This window comes from Myodes glareolus, chromosome 19 (assembly GCF_982192425.1).
Source record: "Myodes glareolus chromosome 19, mMyoGla1.1, whole genome shotgun sequence".
NCBI lineage: Eukaryota > Metazoa > Chordata > Mammalia > Rodentia > Cricetidae > Myodes > Myodes glareolus.
In genome coordinates this window covers 1,276,155-1,293,402 of record NC_142044.1, presented here as the reverse complement: position 1 = coordinate 1,293,402, position 17,248 = coordinate 1,276,155, and the positions used below count along the sequence as shown (strand labels likewise).

At 36.4% G+C, this 17,248-nt stretch overlaps 1 protein-coding gene across 3 annotated transcripts in view; it reads right to left on the bottom strand.

The window, feature by feature from the left end:
* Positions 1-17,248, bottom strand: part of Mtdh (metadherin) — a 53,389-nt gene that overhangs the window by 21,605 nt on the left and 14,536 nt on the right. For 2 of the 3 annotated variants that reach the window (XM_048457466.3, XM_048457467.3), the window contains exons 2-6: positions 13,506-13,607; positions 5,003-5,087; positions 4,137-4,313; positions 2,625-2,690; positions 1,174-1,410 (exon numbers count right to left, since the gene is read on the bottom strand). In XM_048457466.3, coding sequence (XP_048313423.3) covers positions 1,174-1,410; positions 2,625-2,690; positions 4,137-4,313; positions 5,003-5,087; positions 13,506-13,607 — 667 coding nt within the window. The remainder of the gene's footprint in view (positions 1-1,173; positions 1,411-2,624; positions 2,691-4,136; positions 4,314-5,002; positions 5,088-13,505; positions 13,608-17,248) is intronic. The other variant, XM_085679130.2, reaches the window with a different exon arrangement.

The following is a 17,248-nucleotide window of genomic DNA, read 5'->3' as shown; positions in this document are numbered from 1 at the left end:
CAGAAATGATCAATTAATTCACAAAAAAACTTCCAATTGCATCAGTGATTTAAAAGTCAACTAAATAATTCATGTATTTTTTGCTTATCAAATCAGAAAAGACTAAAAAAAAGCCCAATTTGATAAGCAAAAAAAAATGATCAATAGGCATTTACACTGAGGTATCAGAGTAACTGACAACATGATGAACACATTCATGTTCTTTAACCCAATTCATTCCCAAGAATCTATCCTAAACAAATTTACTAAATGTAACATTACCTAAACAGTTTTTAAAAAGTCAGTTCCCAATAATACAGAAATAGCTAAGTAAACTATGCTATATTTAAATAATGCAGCACACAAGGCCATTAAGTAGACATGCTCATAACAGCAAGTAATACTTTGCTTACAAATTTGGGGATGGGAAAAGGAACATAAAAATGCATATCCAATTCAGTTTATGTTAAAACCAAAAACCATACATAATAGAGAAAAAAGCCCATAAATACAAAGACTAATTACAGCTGCCACTGGGTGGTGTGATAACATGTTTCCCTTTACCTATTTGCTATTTTCCATATTTAATAAAAATTTCTTTTCCTATAACATATAAGCACATGGCTCTCAATAGGGGAACTACTAATTTTTGTCATGAAAATCCATGGAAAAGGTAATTCTAATAGGCATTTTTACAGAGTATAAAAAATGGATGCTATAAACTTGCCTAGTATTTTATTTGCTCTTTTTATTTACACTCAATAAAACTACTAAAATCTATCATGTCTACTCACATATTACATTTATGACATCACTAAGAATATATAATTACATCAGTTATGCTGAGGAACAAATGTGACAGAGAATGTAAAAGCAATATATAAAGAGTAAATGATGTTATCTGTGTTAGTTTTCACCTGCTCTACTCTATGCACATGGCAGAACTAGTATTTCTTCTTCCTGTTTTTGGGGACGACAGGATCTCACATAACCCAGGCTACCCTCTAACTCATTATGCAGCTCAAGAAGACCTCCTGATCCTTCTAAGACCTGTGACTGCAGGTATGCACTACCATGCCTAGTTTAGGACTATTTCTATTGATGGTCTGCTTTCCGTCACCAATCCTGAAAAATCCAAGATGTATCAGATTACCAATTTTAAATGAATTAACTGTTTCCCCTAAGAGTTCTTACCAATGCCAGAAAATATTGAACGATCACTCCAGTTCCTTCCCCAGTCTTTCCCATTGGCATTAGCATCAGCAGGGTCTTGAGTCCAAGCAGACGGCTCTGTTTTCCTCTTGCCTGCAGAAGCAGGTGGAACAGAGTTCCACTTCTCCTCCCCTGCACTCATCTGTGAGGAGAGTTTCACAGACTTTTCATTCCAGCCTCCTCCATTGACAGTAAGATTTTCATTCAATCCCGAAGAAACTTAAAGAAAAGAAAATAAAGATTAAAAACAGATACATGATTTCTTGCTTAAAAAAACGGGGCATTTTCAAGTTTCTACAATAACTCGGCTTATGCTTCGTCCTCTCTCTCCCTTCTTATTGTCCTTTAAGCAGCCTGAGTATGAGAAAAGTAAACTAAACAGTTCTCACATGGTTACCACAGATCCCTTAAAGTTTGCTTCTGAGATAGAATCTCACTTTGTAGCTCCTAGTAGTCTCATGGTTCTCCTACCTCTGTTTCTATAGTGCTGGGATTACAAGCATGCACCACAACACCTGACTTCTTAATTTAAAAGTCGACAGAAGATTAAAATGTAACATGCATACCAGTGATGTTCTCAATGGCAAACTGACAAACTGAAAAGATGTATTCTAGTATATTCTGAATACTCACCCACTATGAAATGAAGACTTCTTAGTTAGATGTTCTTTCCTTAAATACACCTTTGTATATTATATTACGTGTAATGATGGCATGTCAGAATCAACTAAGAAATTTAAATAGACTCTATGGACCGGCCCAGACCAACTAAAGTGAGGACTCTGAGGACACGTCTGTGTGTGGCATGCTTTAGCTTCCTAGATGTGTAGCGAGGATTGAGATGCATGGACATTAAGGAAGTATTAAGAACAAGCCTAAAATGAGAAGGTGCTTTTCTTTCTGTGGCACTTCTACTTTAGGCCACCATAATGTTCCGCTTGCTTCAGCGATGAGAAATGAGTGATTTAGGTTATTTTTGTTTGTTAAGCATCCAATAACTTTAAACTATATTCATTTGTCACAAAATATTTGATACCATCAAGGAAGCAGTTAAAATTTATATGAGCAACATTTTCTTAAGATACAGAGTAAAGTCTTTTTATCCCAAATATGCTCATATTATAATCATGTCCAACAAAGATCCTTCTGTATTGGTTTAAATGATACAAACAAGAAACAAAATTGCACATAAATGATTACTGAATGTTTTTATATACAGGAAGGGAAGGAGCTAGAACATATCAAAACAGAGTGTGAGTGAGCTTCCCTTTCCATTTTTAAAATCTCTAGGCTATGATCATATTAATATAGAAATTAAAAATTAACTTTAACCCATTTTCTTTCCTTCAACATCATTCATGTAAGGAAAGAGAATGTATGCAAGTTTCTATTTTGATGGGCCTTCAGTTTAAGTTACATGTAATTTCTCTCACCCTGAAGTGCAGAATCTCCTTTTCCCGATTTAAAGTTGCTAACTTGAACATTTAGATGAGAATCACCTGGGTTGAAATAGAAATAAGATTTATTTCCACTATGCACATCAAATCAGGAAGAACACACAATTGTTATCTATAATAAACTGCTCCTTCAAGTGCCAGTTTTGACATTAAAAAGAGTGATTTTACAATGTATTTCACATATCCACAGGGAACTGAGTGTCTAGTTATCACATTTTTAGTCAATTAAAATGTTAAGTCCTGGAAAACTGCCTAATTATAAATTATTATAAGCACTGCCTGTTATTCTGCAATGCTTCTAAATTCTGAAGGTTCTTTCAGGTAGGAACTAGAGAATTGAGATCTGAAATTGGATTCAACTTTGCCTCATCTCAACACGAGCTGCCTTTTCAATCCCAGAAGCAAGCACATCAATTTAAGAAGAGCACTGCCAGATTTGGGATTATAACAGGAAATATGGCAAAAAAAAAGAGAGAGAGAGAATTACAAGATCTAACGTAAAAATTTCAATCTCTGGTGCAAAATAAGCATAATTATCACAATGTAACAAAAACAAACCAAACTAACTCAAAACACCTATGAAACAAGAGGTGCAAGCAAGGCAGGCATGCCCAAATCAGAAAAAAAGGGGAGTCACCAACAAAAATACTAAAACTATCGACACATATGATAGCAGAGTGGATAAGGAGAACTCATTGCTGTACCATGGCAGTAAATCTCAGTGAGTTAGCAAACAAAGAGCAAACACAAAAACAGCAAGGTTAAGAAGGTGATCTGCTGACAACCCAGAGATTGAAAACAGGGAGGTCACTAACAGAAGATGAAGGAAATAAACCAATGCTTTGCATCAAGTTGAGCAGCATCACTTTGCAAACCGTTGTCTTTAGGGTAAAATGTTAGCAATGCAAAGTGCTACCTTAAGGTAGTTATCAATGATAGTTTGCACAGCTGAGTTCTTGGTAGGAAGAATACTGGCTCCATCATCTTTGAAGTTCTGATCTAGCTTTATCAATACTTAGAAAATTGACAAAACAAAAACCAAACCAAAACCAAAACAACAACAACAAACTGGGGTGGAGAGACAGAACCTGCACTAACCACAACATGCTTGTTTCATGTTGGAATGAAAGTGCCCAACATGCAGAATGGTGATAAATATTCCATTCAATCAATGTCTTATTCACAGTAAGAAATGGAGATGTAAGAGGACTGGGCAAAGCAACAAACACAAGGGAAAGAAGCAACAACATCTTCTAATGTGACTCAAGGCAGAAAGGCAAATTTTAATTTAATAAGCCATTCATTAGGCAATATTAATAACACTGCTGTTATGCGGTAAACCAGGATGTGGTTCACAATACTCTCATGAAGAAGGGTATATCAGCACAATGATGTTAGCAGATCAAAATAGATTGTGACATAATATTTTGTACATCTGACTTAAAGGAGTTTGATTTGATGTACCACTCTTATGTTCCACTAATATACCTTTATTCTTCTTGGAACCAACAGGAAATGATGCAGTTGTAAGTTGCTCGGTGGTAACTGTGATGGTATTTTCTATCCCAGGGATAGTTGAATCCAATGAACCAGAATCAGTCAGCACTTTATCACGTTTACGCTGTTGTCGTTTCTCTCTGTGACTAATTTTAGTTTCCCAGGCTCCTGACATAGCCCGAGAAAAAAAATGTTATTCAGTAAGGGGAAAACAAAAAAGTTGTAGATTTGAGGGGAAAAAAATATGGGATGGGGCAGATATAATAAATTTAGATAATTAAGCTTAAAACCAAGAGTGCTGATTATATTAATTTGCTCTAAGAATTTATTCTAATCTCATGTTATTTTAGCCAAAAAAACTATCTTTATTCTAGTTTTGTTTTTTAACAAAAATTTTGCGTATGGTTTAGGAAAAGTGACAGAAAAGAATTGTCTCTTATCTTTTTATCCTGTTGGGTAGAAGGAGAGTGTTATATCTGCTACTAATACATGAGTTTAGGATATGATAATAAATGGCTTATTCAAGAATTTTGCACACAGCCTTTTTGGAATGGTAAATTTAAGAAAAATGGGAAACTCCAAACCATATTTTTAGGAAACAAAGACAAGATGAATGGCCTCTCAATTGCTCAGAATATTGAGCAAACATAAATTTAAAGGATAAGCACCATTGGATGCTTAAATGATTTAGATAACCAAAGTGTTTCTTAACAATGTCACAGATCTTTATGTTAAAATTTATGAAAATTAAAAAGAGCTACACACAAGATTAACTGAAACAAATGCAGCTTGTATACCACACACCTCAGTTAAAAAAATTTAAATATTTTCTATAGGCCTTTCCCTTGCTCAAATACCTTCATCAACTTCCTTTCCATCATGGCGTGAACTGTTCTGCACTGCTTTTGCATCTGACTTTGATTTCTTCTTATTTTTCTTTGACTGAAATAGTAAAATAGAATGTTATTTATTATTTTTCTATGTTTTTGAAAAGGCAGGAGTCAGTAAAATACATAATGAAATGTATGATACTGACAAGTAAAAAAATTAAGTTTGATTTAAAAACTTAGCATATTATGTGGCAATAAGAGGTTATCATTTGAGTGGTTACTTTGTGCTAATTACAGTAATTTTCTTTATTCTTTAAAAATACAAAAGGTATTACACCATTTTAGAGATGAGAAAATGGAGGTATAACTAGTAATTAAACATTACACAGGCTCTACTGGGTCACATTAAATTAGTAAATGAAGTTAAAATTCAAGGTCTGCTTGGTTCCAAAACCACATTATGCTCTTACACATAATGTGTTCTACATTATAGGATAAATAAAATATTGTAATATGTTGCTCTAGGGCAATGAAATTAAAACCCACTGCCATTTTCAATAATTATATACCAAATAATGGTTTAATTATTATATTGCTGATAAACCCTATGTACAACAAACTGATATATCAATTGTATAAAGCAGAATATTTGGTCAGTTTTAAAGCAACGAGAAAAAAATATTTCAGACTGTATGTTTAACAATTCAATAAAGATAAAAATACCAACGTATGATACAAATTCTGGAACAGCCTTCTAATTCCCTTCCTGCTAACTTTATATTATCCTTTCAAAAGCTTTCCAAAACCTCCACATGGTTTCTGTATTTAGAGAGGTGTCTTCAGAAAAGAAACATTAACAATATTGTAGGCTTTTGGTGCTTTGTTTTATTGAAATAAGTTCTCCTTTACCCCAGGCTGACCTTGTTGGAGGAGCCCAATTGTTGGTTCCCAGCTGCTCAGCCCCGAAATAACCAAACAGAAACCATATTATTTAAATCACTGCTTGGCCCATTAGCTGCAGCTTCTTATTGGCTAACTCTTATGTCTTAATTTAACCCATTTCTATTAATCTGTGTATGGCCACGTGGCTGTGGCTTACCGGCTAAAGTTCCAGCGTTTGTCTCCAGTAGGACTACATGGCTTCTCTCTGACTCCGCCCTTCTTTCTCCCTGCATTCAGTTTAGTTTTCTCCCCCTAGCTCTGCTCTAACCTATCAGGCCAAGCCAGTTTCTTTATTCACCAATGGTATTCACAGCATACAGAGGGGAATCCCACACCATGACCTCAAATATAGCTGAGGATGACCTCAAAAGCCTAAGCCTCCTGCCTCTTCCTTTGGAGTACTAAGATTACAGCATAGACACAGTTGTGTTATAGTTGTGCACTACCACACCCAGCCTTAAATGTCTGGTTAAACATAATTGTAGTCACTCATTACTGCACAGCATCTCTAGGTTACAGGTTGCACTGTACTGATATTTATATTATGAATAAACGATAAATACAGTCTGAATGAGCCAAGTAGATGAGTCAGACTGACATACTCATGAGTTTCCCATCTATGGATTAAACCAACTTCATATTGAAAACATACGAGGGAATAAAATGCACCTGTACAGACTTTTTTGGTGAGAACTCCCTGAACAATATAGTATAAGAATTATTTATACAGCACTTATATTTTATTAAGTACTGTAAATTATTTAGACACAAAAGTATGGAAGGGCATATATGATAGATATTACAAATAGTTAACTTTTTATAGTATAAGGGATTTAAGCACCTAGAGAAATTGATTGGTATCTGCATGGGGTCCAGGTGCCAATACCAGACAGAGATTGAGCAACAACTGTATTCTGAAATGGTATAAATTTTGAAATGTAGTAAAAACTGTTTTTTTGACATAAGAGTAAATTTTTTAAATCATTTTTTTAACAAGTTGTTTTATTCTCTTCATAACTGATCTGCATTTGACTTTTTGAATGTTCTCATTATCATGTATAGCATCCTTTATTATATTTACCAGGCTGTTCATATCTACTTTTTAAAAGAATTCAAATTTTGTAAGAATTCAGTGGCCTCAGTATATTCAAAGAACTTGAAGAATTATCATCATCATTTTCTTTAGTACCATATAGAAACCTTGAGTCCATTAGCAAGTATTCCCCATCTCCCTTTCCTCACTAAACAACTTGGCTATAACCATTCCAAGAAAAGATAATACACTGAATATCTATTACAGGCTAGAGCAGGTACAACAAACTCTGTCTGTTAAAGACCGGAGAATCAAGTGTTTTAGGGTTTAAAGGCCTGGTGGCTTTGTGATTACCACACAACTTTGCAGTATAAAAGCAGACTTATATACAACATAAAAATGAACGGATAGACTGTTCTAATAAAACTTTATTCAAGCTATATAGGTATATTAACATTTTATAACATAACTTATTAGGCTAGACAACTAGTACAAATATCTAAAATACTATCACTTCAACAGTAACCAAGTATTAAAAAATGTATTTTAATGACAATGACAAAATATAAAACGGAAGGTGATCTAAGTCTTTGGCATCTGGTGTAATCATGGCTAATCCATCTGAAACAGTGTACATGTTATACTTAATCTCAATTCAGATTAGTTATATTTTGAGTATTCAATATCCACATGTGGCAAGTGGTTGCTATAATAGTCTATGTCTCCAGAACCTACAGTAAGCATCCCCCCTTTATAGATAAAAAACTGAGGTCATAGGAGATTACAGAAAATGTCTAAGATAATGGGTGAAACTAGGAATAAGGCCCAGTTCTAACTCCAAACTCCACATTTACAAATACCCTGCTATTCCAGCTAATTCCAGCTAAAACTGCAAAAGCACATTTAATAATAATTAAACATAAAATAATTTATGTAGTACACAAATCAAGGTGGAGGTGAGCTTTCTCTATGTAGACGGTGCTACATAGGCTGTTGGGGAAATTGTCATCAACAGTCTTACTCAGCTGTGGATCCTGCATGCTAGTCTGATCTGCCAGCAAATGTCCCCACTGGTGCAATAACGGCATCACTGGTATGGAAGTAACCAATTACTTTCATTGGATTTGAGGCCTGCTCCACAGGCGGGAATTCACATTTGGTACTGGAAACATTAAAAAGGCTGTGGTAAGGATGAAGTCATAGGTCTTAGGAAGCTGCTATGACTTTGCTAAATGGACATGACGTACCTGTCAAGGTGCCTTCTGAGTATTTACTTATGACAGCAGATTAGTGCCGCTATCAGCTGTGGTCAAAGAAGCTTCTTTTTGCAATGGGCAGTGGTTACTTCAGAGACTCATAATTGTTTAAAATACTGAGATTAAGTTACTAAAATGCTCAGCCCTACATGGAACACCTGTGTCATTCCCTCCAGGGCTCACTGAACGCTAAGAGGAAGTGAAAAGGATATAAGAGCTAAAAGAAGGAGTGGAACACTGTTTCCAGACACAATATGACCATTACATTCTTTACCCCTTTAACCCCCAGTATCTGCACTAGAACTGTACAAGATGAAGCTTGTCAACAGTTCATCATGAAGTGAGGAGGTGCTTACAAGGCCCTGTCCCTCTTTGAGTTATTACATGCAGTTAATTTTGCAAGCATTATATGCAATTAATGGTTTCTGATGGGAAAGGAGAGACATTTTTTTCAGTAGTGTAGCCACTGGACACCTATGCTCATGTAAATAAACAACCCTTTATCCATGCCCTTCTAAGTTTAAATTCACTGGTACACACTAACTCTCTCCCCTACCCTTCCCTCAAAGGCCAGACACTGAAAAAGGGTAGAATTACACTCACTCAAGTACAGTAAGATTTGTTACTAACTACTCTCACTATTTGCTGAATGATATGATAGTTTACATAAGCGACCCCCAAACTCATAAACACTTTCAGTAATGTAGCAGGATACAAGATTAACTAAAAAAAAATCAGTAGCCCTCCTTTACACAGATGATAAATGGGCTGAGAAAGAAATCAGAGAAACATCATCCTTCACAATAGCCACAAATAGCATAAAATATCTCGGAGTAACTCTAATCAAACAAGACTTGTATGACAAGAACTTTAAATCTTTGAAGAAAGAAATTGAAGACACCAGAAAATGGAAAGATCTCTCATGCTCTTGGGTAGGTAAATATAGTAAAAATGGCAATCTTATCAAAAGCAACCTACAGATTCAATGTCATGCCCATTAAAATCCCAACAAAATTCTTCACAGACCTCAAAAGAATGGTACTCAAATTCATATGGAAAAGCAAAAAAACCCAGAATAGCCAAAACAATACTGTACAATAAAAATTTCCGGAGGCATCACAATCCCTGACTTCAAACTCTACTACAGAGCTACAATATTGAAAACAACCAGTATTGGTATAAAAACAGACAGGAGGACCAACGGAACTGAATCGAAGACCTGGATATTAACCCACACACTTTAAAACACTTGATGTTTGATGAAGAAGCAAAAAATATCCAGTGGAAAAAAAAAAGCATAGTTAAATGGTGCTGGTATAACTGGGTATCAACATGTAGAAGAATGAAAATAGATTCATATCTATCACCATGTACAAAATTCAAGTCCAGATGGATCAAAGACCTCAACATAAAGCCAGCCACACTGAACCTTATAGAAGAGAAAGTGGGAAGTACACTTGAACACATTGGCACAGGGAACCATATAACCCCAGCTGCAGACACTGAGACAAACAATTAATAAATGGGACCTCAAGAAACCGAAAAGATTCTATAAAGCAAAGGACACCATCAAGAAGACAAAACGACAGCCTACAGAATGGGAAAAGATCTTCACCAATCCCATATTCTGATCTCCAAAACATACAAAGAACTAAAAGAACTGGTCATCAAAAGAACAAATAATCCAATAAGAAAATGGAGTACAGGCATAAATAGAGAACTCTCAGCAGAGGAATCTAAAATAGACAAAAGACACTTAAGGAAATGCTCAACATCCTTAGTCATCAGAGAAATACAAATCAAAACAACTCTGAGATTCCATCTTACACCTGTAAGAATGGCCAAGATCAAATGATCTTGATCAAGATCACTGATGACAACTTAAGCTGGAGAGGCTGGGGGAAAAGGGAACACTCCTGCATTGTTGGTGGAAATGCAAGCTGGTACAGCCTGTTTGGATGTCACTGCGGCAATTTCTCAGAAAATTAGAAAACAACCTTTCTCAAGACCCAGTAATAAATACCACTTTTGGGCATATATCCAAAGGATGCTCAATTGTGCCACAAGACATGTGCTCAACTGTGTTCATAGCAGCATTGTTTGTCATAGCCAGAACCTGGAAATGCCCCTCGATTGAGGAATGGATAAGGAAAATGTGGTACATTTACACAATGGAGTACTACACAGTAGAAAAAAATGACATCCTGAAATTTGCAGGAAAGTGGATGAAGCTAGAAAACATCATTTTGAGTGAGGTAACCCAGACACAGAAAGACAATTATCACATGTGCTCACTCATAGGTGGCTTTTAGACATAAAGCAAAGAAAACCAGCCTACAAATCACAATCCCAGAGAACCTAGACAACAATGTGTACTCTAAGAGAGACATACATGGATCTAATCTACATGGGAAGTAGAAAAAGACAAGATTTCCTGAGTAAATTGGGAGCATGAGGATCTGGGGAAAGGGTTGAAGGGGAAGGGAGAGGCAGGGAGGGGAGCAGAGAAAAATGTAGAGCTCAATAAAAATCAATAAAAAATAAAAAGAGTTGTGCTGCAATGGGCTGGTATCTCAGCGGCTATTGGCTGAAGGAGCGGAAGGAGCTCCGCAGCAGAGTTGTTAGTTAATATCACCTTACATTAAACTTAAATATGCCTTAATTTTATCACTATTTCTAAGTTTTTTTACCAATAATGTTAATCCAGATGAAACTAAATATGCACATAAAGCTTTACAATAAATATGCAATACGTAGTTATTTGTCCCAGTCAGTTTACTGACATGAAAGATTTTCTTTGTGTACACAGTGTATTCATGCTATAAGCACTCTGTCCCTGAACTATTTCTCTAGTGATTACAGGCCTGTGCCCCGAAGGTCTCAGCTACCATCTTACACTTTTAAGGAGCTCTACTACAGCTAATACCACTAAGGGAAATCTTTGGCACAATTGTTTAGCTTTCTTGTTAATATACTCCCAACCCTATTTATTGACATATTCCACCATAGAATCAGGTACATTATTAAATCTTGTCCATACAACATTAACAATAAAAATCCCAAATAATCTGACTTAAAAATGGATAAATGATTTGGACAGATATTTCTGAAAAGACATATGGCCAGTAAGTATATGAAGAAATGAGCAACACTCCAATCATCAGGGAAATGAAAGGACTGGTGAAATGGCTGAACAGGTAAAAGTGCTTGTAACGCAAACCCACTGACCTGATTTTGATCCAAAACCTGCAGAGCCCATGCATACACCTGTGATCCCAGAACTCCTTTGGAGAACAAGGAGGTAGAGACGGGAGTATGCAGGGCAGCAGAATCAAGAGACTCTGCTTCAACAAGGTATGAGAGAATCAACTTACAAATGCTATCTACTGATCACATGCGCTGTGGTACATGCATACCTATAGACACAGAGACACACTCATACAGACGCACGTGTAAGCGTGTACGCACACACACACAACATGTAAATCCATAATGATGAGCTATAAAACAAAGGGGATTCTTCTGTTGATGGGAATATAGACTGATACAGACACTTAAAAGTGTGTATACATTTGATAAACAGCTATGACTTGTAAAGCTCTGACTAAAACTATAATACATTATACAAGGAAAACCACAAATGTAAGCAAGTAAGCACTCTGTGCATTCAGGAGGCATTGTTACAAGTTACTCTAGTTGATGCTTAGTTCAATGTATGCTGCTCTGGAATTATTTTGTTTGGTGACAATTCTCAAGCTTCTCAGTCTGAGGATACTCAAACACTAAAGTACTATTTAATTATGCTAATGTATTTAAAATAACAACTATCTACATTCATAATTATATCTACATAGTGATATTTTTCAAAACAAAAGGACATGTTTTATAGTTAGGTGGTGATGCTGCACGCCTTAAATCCCAGTACTCAAGAGGCAGAGGCCAAACTCACAGAGATTAGGTTGGCCTTGAACTCACCGAGTTCTACTTGCCTCTGCCTCCAGAGCACTGGATTAAAGTCGAGCACTACCATGCCCAGCAAATCAGTCTTTTCTGGATACCCAAGTAGGATTCCCTTTCTCCACTGAATACACAGCACCAAATACCCTATTTTATCAGATAGTTTCTTTCCTTACCTAGACTGTAATCCTTCTGAGGGTAAAAAGCATTACTATTTCTCTACCCCTTCAGTAATTATTAGCACAATGTCTGGCTAACATCCTTATATGATCTCTACTAGGAATGTATCAGTGAGGCACTGATTGGCCTCCATATCAAAACAAAGATCTAAAAAACTACAAGATGTGGTGGCATGCAGCTGTAATCCCAGCATTATGAAGGTGGAGACAGAAGAATAAGTTTGAAGTTAGTCTAGGCTATAAAAACAGAGACATTAAAATGTATTAAAAAACAAGAAAGCAAACAACTTAGAAAACTATGGCAGCTAGTTTAATCTGCTTTATACACCTAAGTTCACTCTAGCTTTCATATATAATGTGTTTGTTTCCTTTCTAGACCTAGTTGTATCTATAAGGCTTACTCAAATGACAAGAAATGTAGCCAATATTATAACTTGGAAAACAATTACTCTCTGTATAAAAACCTGTTTCTTAGGGCTGGAGACACATCCCAGTGGTTAAGAGCAATAGTTACTTTTCAGAGGACCTGAGTTCAGTTCCCAGCATGTACAATGAGCAGCTCATAACCCTTTGTAACAATTTGTTGTGGAAGTCAGAGGGCAATTTGGAGGAGTAACCTCTTTCCTACTATCATGCTGATTCTGGGGTGGAACCTGGTGACAAATGCTTGTACTTGCTGAGTCATGCTGCCAGCCATCATCCAAACCTTTTAAATAAGGATCTCAGTAGAGAATTATTTTGTTAAATAAAGTTAACTGCTTACTAAGTAGATTATTCAATTTCCCTAACAATGGAAATCTATTTAAACAATACCATCTGACAGTTTTGCTAAGCATTTTTTATATTACAAGATACAATATCAACATGAATAACAAGATTCGTAAAAGCCAGAACCTTACTCAAACAAAAAATATTCAAGACATAAATTACTTTTGGCATAATGAACATTTATTAACACCACTGTAATATTTAAAAATATTTGGTAGCATAATCTTCTTTAAAAAAAAACTTTAACTACCTATCCAAGTATGATTATTTTAAATTCTGGAGTATCCTTAAAAGGAGATACACAATCCTCTCAAATACAAAAAGCATGATTTTTTTTTTAAGTCACTGCCTTTATTAAAAATTTTGTATACAATGCCTCATGTTCCCAAGCTTACCTTTTCATTTTTCTTGTCTGTCTCTGGTGGCTGCTTTGCTGTTATACTTCGAGGAGTTCTAACAACTTCATCCTCAGGTACTTCAACAGTCCGTCCATTTGACTGCAAAGGTTACAAGAAAACATCACATCATCAAACTGGCTGGCTTGCCAAACCAAAAACAATAACACGTACAACAATCAAATTCTTCCCCAACCCAAATTAACAAGGCTGCTTTTGCATGGCCATATCATCTAAAAACCATTGGACTAGTAAGAGTGTTTTGTGATATAATTAATTTAAAAATTTATATCTTTATTTACTTTTATGGTATGAGTATTTTGCCTTGCATGTTGATCATATGTATGTCGGATCCCTGTGGAGGTCAGATTATGAACCACTTTGTGGGTGCTAGGAATTGAACCCAGGTCCTCTCCAAGAATAGTCAGTGCTCTTAATTGTTGAGTCATCTCTCCAGTACCTCTATAATGAACTAGTAACAAAATTTTGTACCATAAGTTTTCTATCACACACAGATATTAGTTCCTCTAATAAAATCAATGAAACAGAGGTAGTGTTACAGGGCTCTGAAATGTATTTACACTGTGATCACCACTAGCTGGGTAATCTTACCACCTCTGGATGTTGTACCTTAAGATTAGTTTGGCTCTGTAAAATATTTTCAAAAGTTTTTTCTTTCTCTCTCTCTTTTTAAAAATTATGTGTATGTGTGTGAATGTGGATGTGAGCATGGGGGCCAGAGGATGTCAGATCTTCTAGAGCTTGGAGTGACAGCTGGTTATAACCTACTAGATGTGGAGGCTGGGAATCAAATTCGGGTCCTCTGCAAGAGTGGTTGTACATGCCCTTACCCAGTGATCTGCTTGTCCATCCCTTCAGCAATTTCCTGCTGTGTCAGGCTAAAGAGGAAACATTTTAGGACTTATGGGCCATATAGTCTCTACTGAAATCTTCTGCAGCAGCAAAAAAGCAGCCAAAGATGATATACAGATCAATGTATGTCAGAGAAACCTAATGTTACTTTTAATTCTACAACCCACTGCCACAATCACAAACAAGCAAAACAGTTACTTCAGCTTTCCTAACATTTCTAAAATGAGAGACCAAACTTTAGGTGTTTGTGAGCAGAATCAAGTCTGTGATCCTCAAGTCCACTTTGTAATCAGGATTGTTCCTATTACTTTCTCCCCTTTTAAACAATTCTGAGCCCCATTAACAGAAATGGATAGACTGAAGAGTTCTGATAAAACTGGGCCCATGTTATCCATCTATCCTTCTTTCTGAATCCTACCACTTCTCACTTACCCATTCCTCTTATAATTGACACATTAATTAAAGTCAGTAAATTAATGTTCTAGTTTCAAAACCTTTGTTTCTAATATTTGCAGAATCGACGTCTATCAAACTGCCCATTATGATACAGTTATGTACTGGAAAAAAAAAAAAACCATGAATGTCGATACCCTCTGTATGTTTCTTTGGCTCCCCCCTCCCCCACCATTTGTTTAGTCCTATTCTGGTTTACTTAGATTTTATGTTTTTATTTTTTTTTCCTTTTTTCTTTTTTAAAAGATGCCTGCCTGGGCTGGAGAGATGGCTCAGCAGTTAAGAGCATTGCCTGTTCTTCCAAAGGTCCTGAGTTCAATTCCCAGCAACCACATGGTGGCTCACAACCATCTGTAATGAGGTCTGGTGCCCTCTTCTGGCCTTCAGGCATACATGCAGAAATAATATTGTATACATAATAAATAAATAAAATAAATAAATATTTTTTAAAAAAGATGCCTGCCTATATTCTGCCTATATTCTAATGAGAAAGAGTGAAAGAAAAAGTATGGATGTGGGTTGCTGGGGAAGTATGTGAGTGTGGGGGAGGACTGGGAGGAGTTGGGAGGAGGAAATCAGATAATATGAAAAAAATCAATTTTAAAATTTAAAAGTGTCTATAAAGAGACTTTACATGCATTTTAAAAAATAAGCAGCAGGCTGGGCAGTAGTGACACAGGCAGGTGGCTCTCTGAGTTCGATGCCAGCCTAGTGCCTAGTCTATAGTTCCAAGACAGTCAAGGTTACACAAAGAAACTATCTTGAAACACCAAAAATCAAGCAGAAGCTGGAGAGATGGTTTTGTGATTATAAGCATTTGCTGCTCTTGCAAAGAACTGATGTTTGGTTCTCGTTACACACACGGCGGCTCACAACTGTAACTCCAATTCCAGGGGATCTGATATGGTCTCCTGTCCTCCATGGGCACCAGACAGACACACATACAGACAAACAGACGGTGAATCTGCACGTATGCATGCAAAACACTCATACACATAAAATTAAAAATAAATCTTTAAAAATATCAGGCAAATGAGGCTGGGAAGAGATCATTTACAATTTAAAACTCAATTTGTAAGTTTTCCAAAGATTTGTAGCAGGAAGTCAAAACAAAAGCTGTCTTCTTAGCTGAATAAATGTCTAATTAATCAACATTTAATCTGCTGGATCTTAAGCAACCTGTGAAAAATAGGACAGTGAAGGCCAAAAGCAGAATTCCTCTCTCTTAATCTGGTTTTCTTTCTTCTGTGCTGCTTTGACCCTCTTTGGTTAAGCGCATGTAAAGGTAAGAAACCTCAGAAGGCAAAGTAGATTTAGGAACTTTCACAAAGGTACTCAGAACTGGCTGGTTTACTTTTTGATCTCAGTCTTATTTGCTATTGTCTTAAAATAGTTCTTTTAATTCTTGTCTTTTGGTTTTGAAGTAAAATCTTGCTATGTTGCCCCAGCTAGTCTCAAACTCACTATCTTTCTCATCCATCTTTTGAGGTGTAGGGTTTCAATGATGCACTACCAGTTTGGCCTCCTTTTACTTTTCTTCCTTCCTTCTTCCATTTTTTTGATATGAAGTTTCTCTGTTTAACATCCTGGCTCTCCTGGAACTCACTCTGTAGAGCAGGCTGGCCTCAAACTCTCAGAGATCGGCCTGCCTCTGCCTCTTAAGTGCTGGGATTAAAGAATTATTTTCTCTTTTAAGAACAAAGGTTTCAGGGGGCTAGGGAGATGGCTCAGCGGTTAAGAGCACTGGCTGCTCTTCCAAAGGTCCTGAGTTCAATTCCCAGCACCCACATGGTGGTTCTCAACCATCAGTAATGAGATCTGGTGCCCTCTCCTGGCCTCTATGCAGAACACTATATATATAATAAATAAATCTTTAAAAAAAAAAAAAAGAACAAAGGTTTCAGCTAGGCATGGTAATGCATGCCATTATTTCTAGTGAGTTCCAGGATAGCCGGAGGTACACAGAGAACCCGTCTTAAAAAACAAATAAGCAAACAAAAACCAAAAGCAACCAAACTAACAAAAAACCCACCATCACCCAAAGAACAAGTGTTTCCTGGCTGGGGAGATGGTTCAGTTTGTGAAGTGGCTGTAGTGTAAGTATGAGGACCTGTGTTCAGGTCACCAGAACTTATATAAAAGCTAGGCATATGTGTCTATAATCCCACCACCATGGTGGCAGGGCTGACAGTTTGGTATATAGAACAGAGGGATCCCTGGACTCATTGACCATTCAGTCAATTCAAATGATGGGCTCCAGAATCAGTAAGAAACCTGCCAACCTGCCCCCCACAAACAAACAAACCCAAACAAACCTTGAAGAAAAGAAGAAATTCAATGTTGACCATACATGTATACTTACATTTTAACACACACACACACACACACACACACACAATGTAGTTTGAAAGCAAACA